General features: G+C 41.1%; 1 protein-coding gene across 2 annotated transcripts in view; it reads right to left on the bottom strand.

Moving 5' to 3' along the window:
* Nucleotides 1-9,559: 9,559 nt before the first annotated feature.
* The window catches only part of LOC146984036 (PDZ domain-containing protein 4-like), a 66,341-nt gene continuing 58,221 nt past the window's right edge, over nt 9,560-17,679 (bottom strand). For both annotated transcript variants that reach the window (XM_085780863.1, XM_085780864.1), the window contains exons 13-17: nt 17,479-17,549; nt 13,224-13,570; nt 12,008-12,148; nt 10,120-10,232; nt 9,560-10,018 (exon numbers count right to left, since the gene is read on the bottom strand). In XM_085780863.1, coding sequence (XP_085636989.1) covers nt 9,787-10,018; nt 10,120-10,232; nt 12,008-12,148; nt 13,224-13,570; nt 17,479-17,549 — 904 coding nt within the window. In that variant the 3' untranslated portion in view covers nt 9,560-9,786. The remainder of the gene's footprint in view (nt 10,019-10,119; nt 10,233-12,007; nt 12,149-13,223; nt 13,571-17,478; nt 17,550-17,679) is intronic.

Here is a 17,679-nt window from a genome sequence, read left to right as displayed (position 1 = left end):
AGGTGGAGATTATTCTGGAAGAAACAGTCAGAAGCTGAGAGACTGCCACCAACACGAGGAGCCTTACATCAAGCCATGGCCCGTGCACATTTCCAGACAATGGTATGGAATCAGGACCTCACACCTTACCCACAGTTACCACCGGCAACAGAATGTGGATGGGAAGGTACAAGCTAAATCATTCACATTTACATGAGAAAAGTAAATCATGTGTATAGTTACGTGGAGAAAAAAAAAGGTTGATTCTGGGGCACTGGATTCAGCTTGTCATTGCACAATGCATACTGCCACCTAGTGGTGAAATGACCACACTGAGTTCATCAGCTTTGCATGAAAACTAAAAAATCAGTCCTTAACTTTAGGAAGGCAATAGATTGTACTGTTGTATTTAATAAGACCACTGAGAGTCTCAGTTAGGCTCATATGTGAGCTGATTAGAAATAACAAAGGGGTCAGTTCTCTCTAACATTAACCCCTCAACTTCCAGAGCCTCAGGGATCAGGACCAGACCTACCCTACACTCATTCACAACGGAAATTACACTGTGTGAATTTAGTGCTGAGGTCTTGCCTTAATTTCCCATGTGTGGGATCAATAAATAGGCTGATGTCTTTGTCTTATGTCTTGTGATTTCAGTATCTCCCAGGCAGCCCTGTGGACTGGCTGGTGCATCCTGAGGGACTGATTCATTCTCCCGCAGCCTTTTTTTTTTTTTTTTTTTTAAAGGTGTACAGAAAAGTAAATTGAATTTGAGCCCACTGTGGGTCATAACATTAGTGTAATAACTCATCTATCAGACGATGTAGCCCAAACTTTGTGCAAAATTCTATTTTTGATTAAATCCGGGATGAAAGTGTGTGTTTTTTTTTCACATTGGATAATGGATAATGCATCAGTCAGCCTGCTCACGATTCATCAGCCACTGATATTGGATCCGTCATCCGTCAATAAAACGTCTGAGACAACACACACACACACACACCGAGCTCGGTCTCGCCCCAGGCTTTGAATATGCCGCCCGCTCGATACGACCAATCAAATTAGTTTTCCTTACTCGGGTAAACTCGTGTTGCAGCTCGTGACAACTCGGTGCAACAAACAGGACAAACGGACATTTCTATACACCTTTAAATGACTTCCTCAATCAACCTCCCTCATCAGGCTCAAACTATACATGTGCATTTCCTGGCTCATCTAACAATGTAAAAGACTGACAGAAACATGAAAGAAAGCCAAGCCCCCTCAGTGTTACTGCTTGTTGTTTCCCTTCTCTTCAGCAGTGTAATTTACAACCAGAGACAGGAAGACAAGAGATATTCATTCAATTAGGTTGATTGATTATGATGGAGAAACTTTGTTCAACTGCCTGGGTAACGTCCTTCCCTCCATTCTCTGCCTGGTCATCCGGTCAAATGACTCAGCGTTTCTGTCACATCTTAAAGGGATAGTTCACCCAAAATTGAAATGTCCCTCATTATCTCCTCCCCCTCATGTGGACTAAGGGCTGGGAGAAGTTTCAGAGTCCTCCGTGGCTTCTCTGAGTTACAGGGGGTCTCGGCGTAGCAGTGCATGTCCATATGACGGTTGCTAATGGATACCAACTGTCTTCGTAACAAAGAGACACACCAAAAAACATCCAAATACCTCCATGCTGCTCGTATGTAATGTCCCTCTTGTATTGAAGCCCCGACATGAGAAATTGTCCCGAAAAAACTTAAATCAGTCTATATTACAAGCTTGTTTTGTAGCAGAAGCTTCTCGAAGCTCCTCTTTCTGGTTCGTCCAAATTTGGACGAACTGGGAAGAGAAGCTTCCGCTACAAACAAGCACGTCAGTTAAACAGACTGTCGCTTCTTTTCTTTTCTTTTTTTCTATCGTTTTCGGTCAGTGTTCTTTGATCTTTTGATCCCAGTCTGGGATGAGAGCAGAGCGGAGCAGAGCTTTGTTTTGGTGATATGAGACGCGACCGGCGCGATGACGTAGCGTCACGTAACGTTCAGTGTCATCACGTAAATTAGCGGGTTGACGCGGGTCTGGCGTTCCCACTGCAGAGCAGAGCCGAGCCGATTAAAGGAGATTTTAACCCGCGTCGCTTGCCGAGTCGTTTGCTCGGTGCGCCTTTCCCACTGCCACCAAAAGCCGATTGTTAGCGGGTTTAAACGGGTTTTTTGGCCAGTGGGAAAGGGGTATATCCCTCTGAACGACTGTGTTTCGAAGCGCTTCACAGTTGTTTTGATTGACAGGTCGTCAAGGGCGTGCGGCCGTGCGTATTTGAAAGAGGAGAGTCTCCCAATCACAGTAGTTGAACCGCATTTCTACTGCGTAAATGACCGAAATATGAAAAAAAAAAAACATATCGAGACGGTCGCGCAAACGCGCCGGCATTTGTGCCACACATCTAATTAAAAATGTGGCGTTTCTAACAAGAAAATGGCTTGAGAGCATTCCTGCCGCAGACAGGTATCTGCTGTGTGTGTGTGACTATACACAATTTAGGAACATGGTTGTCATTGTTTATTTATTTGTTTTGGGGGTTTTTTTCTACACAGAAAACACTAAGTGAGGGCACGCAACGGACATAAATCATTATTATTATCTTTTTTTTTTTTTTCCCCTTGACTGGCGGCGCCCCTCCAGCAGTTGGCGCTCTAGGCGACCGCCTATATCGCCTATGCCTAGAGCCGGCCCTGGGAGAGTGGTATCCATTTGCAACGGGTGAGTAGATAATGAGTGAAATTTCAATTTTGGGTGAACTATCCCTTTAACTTTCACTTGGATTTGACCTAAAAACTGCATTCAAATGGATTCAGCTGTATCTCATAAGGTATAATCAGCATTTGTGTGACTTGTCTCACACAGACGTCCTGTTCTAAGAAGAGCGACCTCAGTTTGAGGAAGGAACATGTTTGATAGCGGAAAAAATAGGTTTTTTTCGTGTCATACTGATACGGTGTTAATGACATTTTCCTGGGCTTCCCCCTCATGAAGGACTCTTGTCAGGCAATGTCACGTGCAAAGCTAAAACCAAGGTTAAAAAACAGTGCAGTGAAATGCAAAAAACCAAGCTTTCGACTGTACTAATTAAGCACAAGAGTAAATAGAAAATGTCATACCCTCACTCACACACACACACACACACACACACACACACACACACACACACACACACACACACACACACACACACACACACACACACACACACACACACACATTTAAGATAAAAGAATTGTAAAAACATCACTCTCAGTAATAAATAAAATAAAAATAAATAAATAAGGAAGCCCATTAAAATCATGGCATGTTCATGATCCTCACTGGCTGTGGGAAAAAGCTCTTTTTCAGCCTTTCAGTCCTGGCTTGGAGGGAGCACAATCGCATCAGAGCAAAAACATTAATCAATTTGGCATTGAAGTTTTCTGTTCCATCCAATGATAGTGTAAATGTGGGAAACAAAACAGAATAATTTGCATCCTCTTTGCTTTTTTTCTCCCTGGAGTAAACTGATGAGTTAAACATATCAAACCGGATACTTATCCTCTGTGACCTGCTAAATGTGTGATGCCCTTTGACTTCCTGTAGCCTCTGGCAGAAGGAGTTTTCAGATTAAAATACATGTCAGTGATGACTCCCTGACACTGCCTATTGTTAAGAGTTCATGGAAATATTTAAAAATCATCTGGAAAACACTGTGCATGCTCCGAGTCATATTCAGATAGTGGTGCACTCTGCCCTCCTGTGGATAAAAGGAGGAGTACAAAAACAATCCCTTTTTTCCCCACTTACCTTCCAGAGCACGAGACAACACAAGTTATGGACAGTGAGGGAAATGGGATCTTATTTAATTCTGAAGTTAACAGTGTAAGAGGACTGCTGCTCAGGATGTGTAAGGTGCTGGCATGGACGTCGGAACTATTTTCTGAGAGGGGGTGCGGGATTTTTGTTGGGAGAGTCGGTCTGAATTTTTTTTTTTTTTTTTTTTTTGAGGGATTTAGAAATAAAGGCTGTCGGCCGTAACCTACGTGACGTCACACTGAGCTGTCAGATGCAGCCTGACTCCATACGCCAGATGCCAGGCTGCTGTATGGAGCCAGGCAGGCTGCATATCACATCAAACGCATATGATTTGCATTAGATAAGTGTAAGTCAGACAAATTCAGTTTTTTCAGATTTTATTTATTTATTTTATTTTTTTAAAGCTAATTCTGTGGATATAGGGAGTGCGGGAGGGGGGGTGGATGGGAGGGGGTGCAGCCGCACCCCCCACACCCTTAGTTCCGACGTCTATGGGTGCTGGAGGATCAAAGGTTTCAGAGGCCAGACGTCAGATATCCGCACACTTCGATATCTTAAGGCTTTGAACTATTGAAGTTGAATTCAGTCCATTTTTTCTTGCCGTTTAATAACAGTAATTTTAGTTCTACATTTTAAGTAAATAGACAAATGAATCAAGTTAGCCGTCACAATAATATATTTTCATCAAATGTTTTTTCTCATCATTTTATTGGGCTATAGCAGCAGTAACTAATGTGATGTAGGGGAGAGTGGGGTCAGATGAGCCACTTTTCATATTCAGGATCACTACATCAAGACTATTATAGTTTTGTTGCTAACTAACACATCTGCATATATTTCAGGAATTTCATTTTCATTAAGGCCCTGTTTACATGACAACGCTTGTGAGTGAAAACGACAAAATATTTCATCGGATGTGCCTTTTGTTTTGACGGCGACAGCGTTTTTGGGTTTAAAAAAAGTCTGCTCTGCTCTGCTCACATGGGTTTAAGTACGTAGGAAAATGACACAAACTTTTGCATCACCATAGCACGCTGATTCACCCCCAAAAAAACGCTTGTCTAAACGCGGAATAAAAAGTGAGAACGCAACGCCACTTTTGCGTTTTCTGGTCAGATCGTTTCTGTGTGAACATAGCTTGAGTGTAGAAGGCAGCTGGCTCAACTTACCCCACAGCTATCTTATTGACTTTATTAGTCCCCATAGCTAAATGGTGCATGCTCAGTTTACTACCTCATAATGTAGTTCATAGATAACACAATTCTCATGAAACTTATGAACGACAAAATTAACTTTCAGGGGTGGAAAATGTTTTTTTTTTTTTTACATAAATGTTAAAGGGACAACGAGGAGTTTCTATTTGGTTATAAAAAAGTCTGATATTAATGTGGATGAATCTCCGTTACCACTTGTTAATGGTCCATTTTAGATAAATCTATGGTTTTGTCTCTATGGTTATTTTGTTATTATTAGTGGTGGTGGAAATGCTGGGTGAGCCGACCAGCGTTTCTTTACTTTCGGTTTCGTGGCGAGTCATGAGAATAACGCCGCCGAATCTCCGTTTATGGTGGGAACTACGACGGTATGTGATCGTCTTCCAACCTCTGACTTTAATTCTTGATGAATGAAAACATGAGTCTGTCTTGCACCGGTCAAAGAATTTCACGGTGCGGAGGCTCATAAATGTAGTGAGGAAACACTTTGCTTTTCCAAAACTCCTTTAAACCCCTTTACCCATGTGGTTCTTACCTGCAGACTCCATGAAAGCCTTCCTCCTAAAGATTTGGTCACATGCTCAATTTTTCCCATAGTTTCCTAGAAACAAGGGGTGTATCAACTAACCCTGTCTCTTCTGACCCCGTTCTCCCCTACATGTGGAGTTTAACATGAGAATCAGAGGGAGTTTGAATTTATTATCAAAAGCCATGTTCTTTGCCTTAAGAGCTTTGCCTTTTTGAATCTTCTCTCAGCTCTCCAGTTGTCATCACAGTCAAAGGAAAAAGACTGCCAGTGAGCTGTAGAGAATGAAAGTCTGAGTTCTCTTTGGTCTACAAGCCAACAAAGAACAGACAAAGTACAGAATGTTTTTTTCCGTTCTACTGCTAACAGCTCTGGTCCAGGTCAAGGCTGTTCCTGCCTTCAAGGTCTCAGCGCCGGCACACATGGGTGGAGCAGCGTCAGAGACAAAGACACCACCCAGAGACTCATGACAGCCGTGTCTTCTCATAACAAGCACACACAGCAACCTCAGTCACCAATCCAGTTTGTAGAAAACAGATAACTGCTTAGAAAACACAGCGTATTTATATTTCTTCTTATTGATTATTTTGTCTTATTTATTTATTTATTTGATTAGGGCATTGCATATTAATCAACATGTCAGGCAGAGCATCAATGTAAATATGCCAGAGTTAGCATAGTTGCTAATTCACATCCGTTGTCCTAAGGCAAGTCATAACATATAAACAATATACCAGTATACAAATAGATAAAACACAGTTTTACACAAAAAATAGGTCCCAATTCACATTAATTCACATTAATCCTAATCATACTCTATTACAAATACTGCTTTTGCTACCTGCTATTCATTATCTGTCCTATACATTTCTCTGCTGCTGCAACCCTGTACATTTCCCCACTGTGGGACAAATAAAGGATTATATTATCTTACTACAGTTGTCTTCTCTCAGAGGCTCTGTCTCCATGTCTCACCAACTGATAAGCAGATCTCAGACTTCTGCAGTGTCGTGATGGACTGAAGCTGCCAATAGCAGAGCTGCACAAAGCAATGGGGAGTCACCAAATGAAATGGACAATGAGGAGCAGAACAGTGTGGTATGAATCAGGCCACCTGAATGAGACAGACTGTGACAGACTCAGGACCACCCACAGGTACCAGACCCCCACTGTCCCCTCCTCTGTCTCCACTGTTGGACAGGCTCAGTCTGGTTTGTCCATCGCTCTGTAGGATGAAAGTCTGTTCAGGGAGTGTCAGCTGTGATTGATTAGTCTCATCACCATGGTCTGCTCTGCAAGATCATTCTGTTCTTTCTTTCTTTCTTTCTTTTCTTATTATCTCGTGGTTTGAGGCCTTTATTTGATTCTCTTCATGGTTGATTTTCATTAATCATTCTCTGTCCTTTTCTGTAAATGTCCCATTCTTTGACATGAAGAAGACTGTTCACTGTGTTTCTTTCTCTTTCTTGTTCTGTTCAGTGTTTTTAATCTCTTCTTTATGACCTCTTTCCTGAAGATTCCCCTACTTTTAAAGGGTTTTCCGTGGAGTTTTTCCTCAGTGGATGTGAGGGTCTAAGGACAGAGGATGTTGTTGTGATGCCATGTAAAGCCCTTTGAGACAAACTGTTTGTAAAAATGGGCTATACAAATAAGATTGCCTTGCCTTTTATTCTACCCAGCTGACCATAACCCCAACCCCTTGTTTTGATCTAAACCCAGCTCTCCCTCTGTCTGTCTGTGCTGTTTTTCTGACTGGACATGCAATGATGACCGATTCAGTGCTGTCCTCAAATCACTACCACCCTTTAGTGTGATGATTGGTCAGTCACAGTCCTGTTAGCGCCCCCTAGAGGCTGCTGTATTCTTTACAACTGCTAGATCAACAAACACATTGATGATTTTCTATTTCTAGGACCTGACCATGAATATAAAGAGAAAAGGGTTGTCCTGAGTTCAAAGGGCCTGAGGTAGGGTCCCTAATACTAAATATACAACAATGTTACTATTGCAAATAGCATGTGATGTTCAGAGCTGCTGCTGGTTGACCTTTGTCCTGCAGGGAACATCCACGGAAATCTGAAGTCAAGTCAGTCAGATTTTAGCTAAGATATTTCTCTGGATCCATATATGATTCTTGTGTCACATCATTAGGTTCTGTCGCTATGTAGGTTGTAACAAAAACAGCTACATTTAATTATTAAACAACAATTTTAAATCTTTGTGGGATCTGAAAAGTCCCCATGTTGGTGCCAACTGATGTTGTACGAAGAATAACCATGGTAGAAAAATACACACCTCTATGCCCCATCCACATTTAGAAATAGGATGGAGTATTTTTAATAGGGAGACAAATATTTTGAAATAGGTTAATAATATGACAATAGCAACAATAAAATACAAAAAAGGCCAGCATGTGTGAGCAAGCTACATCCACTGCGTGTGATGTGATTGACAGAAAGACGCAGGAAGCACCACTACATACTTTACATCTCATTTCACTTTATTTTCACTTTATATTCAATTAACTCAGATTTTCACATCTTTCACTACTAAAAATGTCTGCACAAGGCTTTGTACACTACATCACTTTAAATTCAAGAATTATGTCCAATAATCAACAATGTTCAATACGTAATTCATGCACTTCATTAGACTCAGTATTAATATTTAATTTTACACATCATGGTCACAGTCACAGCCTGAGGCCCCAACCCGGCTATGAACCATCTTGCTGCTGAGCAACACAATTTAATGGACATAAAATTAGCAATGGAAAAAAGTAATAGTACTGGTCCCGTCACTGTATATAAAGATGGACGGCACGTCCCCTTTTTCCCCCATACTGTACAAAAATGTAGCTAAAATATCCTGGACAAGAGTCAGCACAGTAGCGATCAAGGGAGGATCCATGGTATCAAAAGCACAACCATTCATGTGTCTGAAAATGATGAATTAACAAACATTAACATGATAAAAAAAAAAAAAAATTCTTGAAAATATTAGACTATATGATGTGTTCTTTGATATTCTAAGTTTGGTCCAGGTCTTATCTGTTTGCATGGAGGGGGGCGGGGTTCATGACCTATTACTGCAGCCAGCCACCAGTGGGCAGTCAAGGTATTTTAGATCTGTCATGTCGTCCATCTTCATATACAGTCATTGACCGTCTCCTTTCCCCTCAGGAGTCTCAAAAGGCATTCTGGGAAATAGGTTTACAAACGATGCACCTGTAAATTTAAAGGCAGGTGAGTCTTCGTCATCAATCAAATGAAACAGTGAGAATCACAGATCAATGAGTCTGATAGAAAAAGGAGACTTTTCCTTTGAATACAGTGATTGAACACTTGAATCTTCAGCTGTGTGTATCAATAATACTTTATGATCATTTAAGTCTGTGTCACCACCAGGAATCCATTCTTTTATCAACCTCAGAGAACAACATCACTTAGGCTTCTCAGACATGAAGCACAAGTCTGATACTTTTCTCTTCATACAGTATGTAAACAAAGTGATATTCCCTCAGAATGTTCCTCTGAGTATTTCACTGTCTGTACTTGATGCTTACTACAAATCACACCACAGGTAATCAGGAAGTTGAGCCAGAGGAGGGCAGCCATGAGCAGGCTGGTTACCACCGTCTGTGTAAGCTGGAAGGTAGCCAGCAACAAACCATGTCTGCAGTCTGAGTCTACCTGTGCTCAGGCTGAAACATTCAAGTCCTTCCCCTCAGTCAGCCCCCCCCGCCCATGTGAATACAAAGTGAGAGAGAACAGTGTCTCCACTTGTCATTCAATCATGGAGCATTTTTATGAATGGGGCCGAGACCAGAACAAACTGTTCCCCTCCTCAAATGTGTCTTTCTTAAGTATGAAGGGACATCACGGATGAGCGAGGTTCATATAAAGTTTTGTCCCTATATCAAAGATGTTTGTTTGTCCACAGGGTCCAGTCTAGTTCCTGCTGTAGAATAAAGCTCCAATTTCATATTTTCTAACCTGATTTCTGTTTTATATCTCTGCCTTTTCATATATATTTTCTGACATTGCAGGCTTCTTTTTCCGTACACTCCATCCTCTCAGTCTCCTTTGCTTCTCCTGTTTCTCTCATTCATCTTTCCACTTGCAAAGAAAGTCCGATCTTTGCCACAAACCAGAACGTTTCAAACATTTCTCCATATTCTCATAGGTTTTTTATTCTATAGTCAGTTCCTTCACGAGGTCTTCTCCCTTCTTCCCCCCCTCTGTGCTCAGATCACACCGTGGTCACAGAAAGCAGAGGGTTGTATATCTTCTTTCCATCTGGAGACCTCGAGCCGTGAGCCAGGAGCTCCTGAATAGTGATCCAGTTGTCGAGGATTCGCCGGTTCCTCTTCTTCATGATCTTCTTCTGGCTCAGTAATAAGATGTTCTTGCTGGGGGAATCCTGTCGGGGGCGGAGCTGCGTGCTCTGGTCTTCGGTGTTCCCTGCTGAGGATGAAGCATCTCTGAAAATAGAACCAAAAGGTAAGACTTAGTGAGATTTACACTGAGACAGGAAGAACATGCAAACACCAGTTTGATGTTGTGTAGATTATTGTAACCGTACCTGTCTCCTTTGAGGTAGTCCAGGCGGCTCTGCATCATGAACTCTCTTCTCCGTCTGTACTCTCTGGCCCTCAGCAGCTGTTGCTTCCTCTCCTCTTTGCTCCAGTATCGGCCCTGGTTGGACAACAGGGTGTGGTTTAATGAGCAGTTTGTCCCGCTCTTTTTCTTTTCTTTTTTTTTTTTCATTAAACGTTCACAGGTGAAATGGGACGGGTTCGAATGTTATGCTTATAGTAGTGTGTGAATTTTTCTTTTTTTTCCTCAAGGAAATGAAATAACATAAATTAGATATAATTTGTATAATTTATAATAAGATATTAGGGAACAACAACAACAACATCAGCACAAAAAAAAGAAAATAAAGAAGAACCATGTTGTCATTTTACAGTTGGTATGTCAGAGCTATGGATGTTACATACATACACACTCACACACACACTTGATGGGGGGTGGGGTGGGTTCTGCTCAATTAATCAATCAAATTCTTCAGATTATTCATTAACCCTTTAACTGCCCGCTCAACCATTTGGTTGAGCTCATTTTGGGTCACTATATCTCAATGCAAGGAGTGCCTAACGTGGTTCAACCTGGTTAAGCCATCTCTACCACTCGGTTGAGGTACGCTGTGCTAAAGAAATCCACTAGAGGGCACAATTCTTCTTCACACCCCCTACAACCAGGAAATCCGAAACAATATCATCTGCGACATGTTAAAATTTGAAAGGTGCAGATAGTTTTCTGACATATATGTGTTTTAGAGTCCTTACTAAACAGATTTATGCCACTTGATATCATCTAAAAACCTAAATTAAATGTCTAATATTTATTTTAAAACATGCTCAACCAAACGGTTGATTTGTTGCTTGATGGTAAATGTAGCAAATTAAACTAATGTAAGTAAAATTGACTTTTTTGCTATAGAATCTACCAGAAATGTGACTGTTGTGTCCCAAAAAACATGACTGCTGGTGCACCAACACAGACAAGGTGCGTCAGATATTAAAACGAGAAATTACATTTTTTGATTTTTTTTTTTCCTATTTGAATGCAAAAATGAATGTTTTGCACTGTTAAATATAATCAGAAGCATAATGAATGTGAGAATTATGTGCTGTTGCACTTTAACACAGATAACAGTACAGATGAGAAAATTAGAAATGCAATATTTCCATGTTCGAATTTTTTTTTTTTTGTGGTTGTAATAAAACACGAGGTGTTTTGTGGCATTCTGAAAGAAATAGAGTGTATTCAATGCCCCAGACATTTTTTGTTGTTTATTTCTTCATAAATTAGCATTTTATGTGAATTAATCTACTGTCCCTGGTATTTTATGAAGTTCTGTACTTTAACCCTTAAGTGACATTTCAACCGTTTGGTAAAGATCAATATTTTAGAAACCACAGGGTCTGTTGAAAAGAAAATCATTGATTGTGCTTACTGTATGATTCACCTAAGGGTAAAAGAAATGTAAAGAAAAAATTTTTTCACTGGTTTCTTCTTGGTGGGGTTGTTAAAGGGTTAATGCTGAGTGATTCGATATGATCTATAAAAGGTTGCCAAGTTTTGTTAAAGGCTTTAAGGAACCCCAACAGGATCTGATCTTCTCAAGTTTAAGACAATATAGGATCTCATGTATCCATCTGTTATGCATAGAGAAGGATATACTGTACGTGTCCATTTAAGAAGGATAAGCGTCCTGGCTAATAAGGTCATGAAGGCTACAGTATGACTCGTTTTGAAGCGATAGGCATGTCAGTTTTTCGAGGGACCCCGTAAAGGGATCCATCGTCCCACCCAGGACTTCTCCAAGAGTGTTAAATATTTCTGTCATTTTCTTGAACCCTGTAATGACGGCCATCTTGGTTTTTTTGGTGAAGACTCCACAGTACCTGTTTCATCTCGCTGGCTGCGTCATCGTCGGTCGTCATGCCGCTGCGCTCCTCCCTGATCTTCATGGCTCTGGCCTTCAGCAGACGGTCCCTGACCGGTCGCTTGGCAACGTAGCGGGTTCCATCACTGCGGATCTTTACCTGGACACAAAGAGGCAGGTCGGTATGTTTCCTTTAAGCCCACTGAGCTTCATTTAGCTTCATGGAGTGTTTTTTGTTGAGCTGGATATTGCTCTCAGACGTCTAGATTCTTGCTGTGCTCAAGACTTGTGGTTGTGTTGGTGGTTCTGATTCTGTACCTGAAGCTGCTGACCTTTTTTTTTTTTTTTTTTTTTAATTAATTTAGCACAAACAATATCATATGAAAAAAACAACATGAACAATCAACATGACTGGGATGTGCAAAGGGGACGTATGAAACCCAAAAGGGCTTATATGAAAACCTCACCCACATATTCAAAGATCAAATTTGTTACAGTTTAAAAACAATAACATAGGAAATAATTAAACAATAATGAAAAATAAGTAGAAAAGTAAGTGATTAAACAGTAAATATAAGGAAGTAAGGAAAAAAATACATACATAAATGAATAATACAAAACAATAATAATGAATGAGATGATAAGGAAAGAAGTGAGAGAGAGAGAGACAAAAGAAAAACATGACAATAATTGTCTTATGTTTGATGGTACATGGTTTGACTTTGATGAGGTACTTTTTGAGAGCCTTTTTAAATGATGTTAAATGAATATTTTTTTTTCAGATAGTCAGGTAGCTGATTCCAGAGACGTGGACCTTGATAACGAATTGAAAATTGCCCAAGAGCAGTTCTAAAGAAGGCAGTGTGGAGGTTGGAAGAGTTTCGTGTCTGGTAGCTAGGGACTTGGTTGTTGGACATAAATATATGAGAGAAACTACCAGGTAAAATATTCATTCTTTGCTGAAACACAAATAAACAGATCTGATACACATTGATATCATAAACATTCAAGAAATTAAGTTTTTGAAACAGAGGACCTGAACTTGCAAGTGGCTCAGAGTATGTAACCATTCTAACAAATCGTTTCTGTAAAGTAACAAGGTGTTTGAGGACTGTAAGTGCTTGCCCATACACGTTTGATAGTAGTGATTGATGCTATGAGGCCACATGATATAGAATAAACACATTTGACCCTTTGTGTCATCTTTCCATTACAGATACCATCACAGTATTTACCTTCCACTCCATGCGTTGTGGTGACGCTGTTGGTGATGAGTGCGTCAACCCAAGCGGTAGAGCCAGTCCTAACCGTGAGGCCCTTGTACGGTGGTCCTCCAGACCACAGGGGGCACTGTTCACACTCCTGGGGCTGGCTGGGCCGCTGCTGCCCGTGCCCATGCCTCTTTCCTCGGCCTCCGTCCGTCCTCTGTCTCTCACCCGGTCCAGAGGGTCCACCAGGCCCTCGGACGGCAGCGTCATACAGCTCTGGTAACGCTCTAATGGTTTGTTGTGGGCGTGGTGTCGCCTGGTGAAGTAGGGGCTGGACTCTGCACTTCCACCTCCATGCCTGCTGGTGGCTCCACCTGCAATGGTAATCAATACAGTATATGGTCAAAAAGAACTGATCAAAGTGAAACTATTTAGTTTGTACTACCCAGGGGGCAAAATCCCAGTTTTTTGAAAAACGGACACGGAGCGTTGTAAAAGGTTTGACACCAGAAAAGATATCTAGGAACTTTAAGGATTAAAACCTGGGTGGACAACCCGGTCAACTAGCTGCTGGAAAGCTACAGGGGCCAAAACCCCTTTCTGGGGTCATTTTGCTGGCGAAATGATGTAAATGCAAATATTTAGGTACTACAATGGCACAAATAGTCATACAACTATAAAATTTGGCAGAGAGTATCTTGACACATAGGGGGAGGCATGAAAAAAAGATTCTGGGGTTTGTTGCAACTCGATTTTAAGATATCACCCTCAACATCCCAAAAAAGACCAAAAAAAGTACTGTTCGCCTGACAAATTCTCATGAAAATTATGATTTTGATTAATTTCCTTAATTCATAAGCTTCCATTTGAGTCCAAGATAGCCTTTCTACTAGCTACTGGAAAGCTACAGGCTGCCTCCAAACAATGCGACACCTATTGTGAAAAACTCCATGTTAACTGGCCTGATCAGAAAACATTCTATTTCTGGTCTCCTCTAAGTGAACAGATAGATAGAGAAGACCGTTGGCCACAGCAAGTGGGGCTTTGGAGATAGAAAGGCTATCTGGGGCTCAAATGGAAGCTTATGAATTAAGGAAGTTTTCTATATACATGTTAAGCATAGATATTCTCCATAAAGTGCTGAAAAATAATAATTTTCATGAGAATTTGTCAGGCGAACAGTACTTTTTTTGGTCTTTTTTGGGATGTTGAGGGTGATATCTTTTTTTTTAAAGTATATTTTTTGGCTTTTTGCCTTTATTTGATAGTGATGACAGTAGAGATAGACAGGAAATGGGGAGGCAGAGAGAGGGGGAATGACACGCAGGAAAGGTCTGCCCGACGCGGGATTCGAACCGGGGACGCCTGCGGCGAGGACTGCAGCCTCTACATGGGGCGGCCGCTCTATCCACTGCGCCACGCACCGCCCCTTGAGGGAGATATCTTAAAATCGAGTTGCAACAAACCCCAGAATCTTTTTTTCATGCCTCCCCCTATGTGTCAAGATACTCTCTGCCAAATTATATAGTATAGTATATGCATTTACATCATTTTGCCAGCAAAATGACCCAAGAAAGGGGTTTTGGCCCCCTGTAGCTATCCAGCAGCTAGTTGACCGGGTTGTCCACCCAGGTTTTAATCCTTGAAGTTCCCAGAGATCATTTCTGGTGTCAAACCTTTTACAACGCTCCGTGTCCGTTTTTTTTGCTTTGCCCCCTGGGTATACTGATTATTTTGCTTATTCAACTTTTCAGTCTTACAAAAACTTAGTGTATCCTAAAACCAGGGGTGCAGATCCGATGCAGGATTGGGGGGACACAGAAGTGTTTTTTTTTTTTTTTTTTGCCCGTATGCAACTCATACCATGCCACCATAAATCACAACTTGGCAGAGGCTCAGCATATCTTTCACCTCCCACGACCTTCCCAGATCCCCAATTCTTCTCACCATCTTCCTTTTCTCGGGACTACTTTATACATGATTAATTGATATGGATGAATATCAAAATATGAAGCCCTAAGATTGAGGGGGTCGTTTCTTTAAAGCCTGCTGATGTCATCAGCGTCTGTGTAAGAAACTACCCGTTCATCTGCATCGTAGTGGAGGAGACCAGAGATGGGATGTGGAGTCAGAAATATTATGTTCCACCATTTCAACCATTTCTTTTTAGATGTGAATCTAAAATGTGAAGAATGTGAAGACTGAAAATACATTTGTTCAATTTTGAATAGTTTGGGGTATTTTTATTGGGGGGACAATTCATGTTTTTCAGAAATTGGGGGGGACATGTCCCCCCCCGCCCCCACCCCCGGGATCTGCACCCATGCCTAAAACGTCTAGTCACTATGTGTTGACACCTCTCATTTGCCCTCACATTGGGTAATTTGACATGCAGAGCTAACCACTAATGAGATGAAATATCCTGAAACATCTTCATGTTTCGTCGTATGATGCATCTTCTCGCTGTGTGTGATGCATGTGTTTCAGGACACATTTCTTAGACAGTTGGTACATAGTGCTGCAAGTGGTTACACTTTTAAAGCCTACTAAAGAACTTTCAGTTTTGGTTGAGTTTGGCGGCGCCTGTGGACCAAAGCGGTAGTGTTTTGCCTGAAGGAAGACTCCACTTCCCATGAACACTAGCGTGAAGCCCTGTAAATATCCTGTATTACAATTAACAGAAGACATCAAAACTAAGTTTCTGTTTCCAGTGGATCATTTCAAAGTGAAAACACAAACATAATCCATTGCTAAAGTGCCGTTTTGCCTGTTCCCTCCTTGTTGTGACTCGCAAAAGTGAAAGTGAAACGTAAGTGAGAGCAGGGTTCCTACCATGCTCCTCAAAGCTGCTTAGTGCCAGAGAAAGAGATACAGACCATAATGATACAGACCCCCTCAGGCCATGACAGAGGTGTCATTCAACCTGTTGTAAGTCGATGTATCATCACAAAAGTTATGAAAATATTTTATGAAGGTTGAAAAGTTACTTAGTGCTGGTTTAAATTGGTCATATTTGACTGATGGTAACTATACCAATGGGCTACTGCATGATGACAAATAACAGCTAGCAGGAAGCCTGTGCATAGTCTCATTTGTCCAGGTCATAGTATCTCAAAGGAATTCTAAATGGAAAGCAACTGGACTTGGTTATTTGTCTAGGAAGATGTATCACCTCTCATCCAAGAGGCTTGGACCAGTCCCAGCCTGGTCAGATGAACATGAACTGATGAAGCCTCTTGGATGAGAGGTGAAACGTCTTCCTAGACAAATAACCAAGTCCAGTTGCTTTCCATTTATAATTCCTTTGAAACAGCTAGCAGGTTTCTTTGCATAGTGCTACATGTAGCATTGCAGCTACATAACATCTCCATAGCAGTGTAGCAAATATTCTTTGGTCAATCTGGCGCATGCCGTTAGCCTATACATGATTACATATGACAACATATAGTATGTGTGTGTTCACTCATGATTCTCAGTATAGTAAGCAAGCATCATGTGTGTGTGCGTGTGTGCGTGTGTTTGTGAGAGACATATCACAGTCACCTCTGCCAAGTGGTTCATCTAACATGGTGGGAAACTGCTGTTAGAAATGTTAACAACAGATCAGGATAAGCAGGACAGAGGTGAATCTGCTCCACCCCGTGTTCTAGGATGAGAGCCAGTCATTGTCAAGCATTTACTGGAATAATGGGACCTTTGGCAGATTGTGTTTGAGTTGACTGCCAATTCCAACTTTTGTGATAATCACAGAAGTCTCAAGAGAGGGAAGCTGTTTGTGCTGGGTATCAATATTGGCCTGTGAAAGGTAGGATGTTGGGAGTTGTTCTGTGGTTGTCTGTAGATTTCCAACTATAACTTCCAAAAAAGTAGGTCAGTAGGAAATCAGCTAAGAGGAATTGTATGTGTAGCACTGGCCTTATAATATTGGTTTATGTAGGCTACAATGTGTCAACATTGAGGTTGGTCATTTGTCTAGGTTTTTATGGGTCCTTTTTTTAATTTATCACAAGGTTTTTTTTTGTTCATTCATGTATTTTGATTTTTAAAATTCTTACAATGAAATACAAAGGATTAAGAAAAAAGAAGTTTAAATATTGTACATTTTCCTTTGGTGAGAGATTATTGATTTCAATTTAGAGAGCCACCTGTAAACTTGTAGCATATTGTCCCAAAGGATTATGGTGGTATCACTGAATGCCTGATGAGAACAAGTACCACATCTCATGTTTTTGAAGATAGTTTTACAGGTAACTGGTGACTTTTGATCAAAAGTTTCATGTACCTGCTCTTGAGCCCCGTCCTCCATCAGCCACACCCCTTCCAGAAGATGACCCCGCCTCTCTGGTCAGAGATCTGATGATGGCAACAAAATCCAGTATGATTTCAATGTAACACAAAAACATACATAAAGTTAAAACATTGTGTTAAAGGGATAGTTCACTCAAAATTGAAATTTCACTCATTATCTACTCACCCTCATGTG

The sequence above is a fragment of the Trachurus japonicus genome, chromosome 7 (assembly GCF_045865225.1).
Source record: "Trachurus japonicus isolate A0001 chromosome 7, Traja_1.0".
Classification (NCBI taxonomy): domain Eukaryota; kingdom Metazoa; phylum Chordata; class Actinopteri; order Carangiformes; family Carangidae; genus Trachurus; species Trachurus japonicus.
The sequence above is the reverse complement of the archived record's forward strand: the minus strand, read 5'-3'. Positions and strand labels throughout refer to the sequence as shown.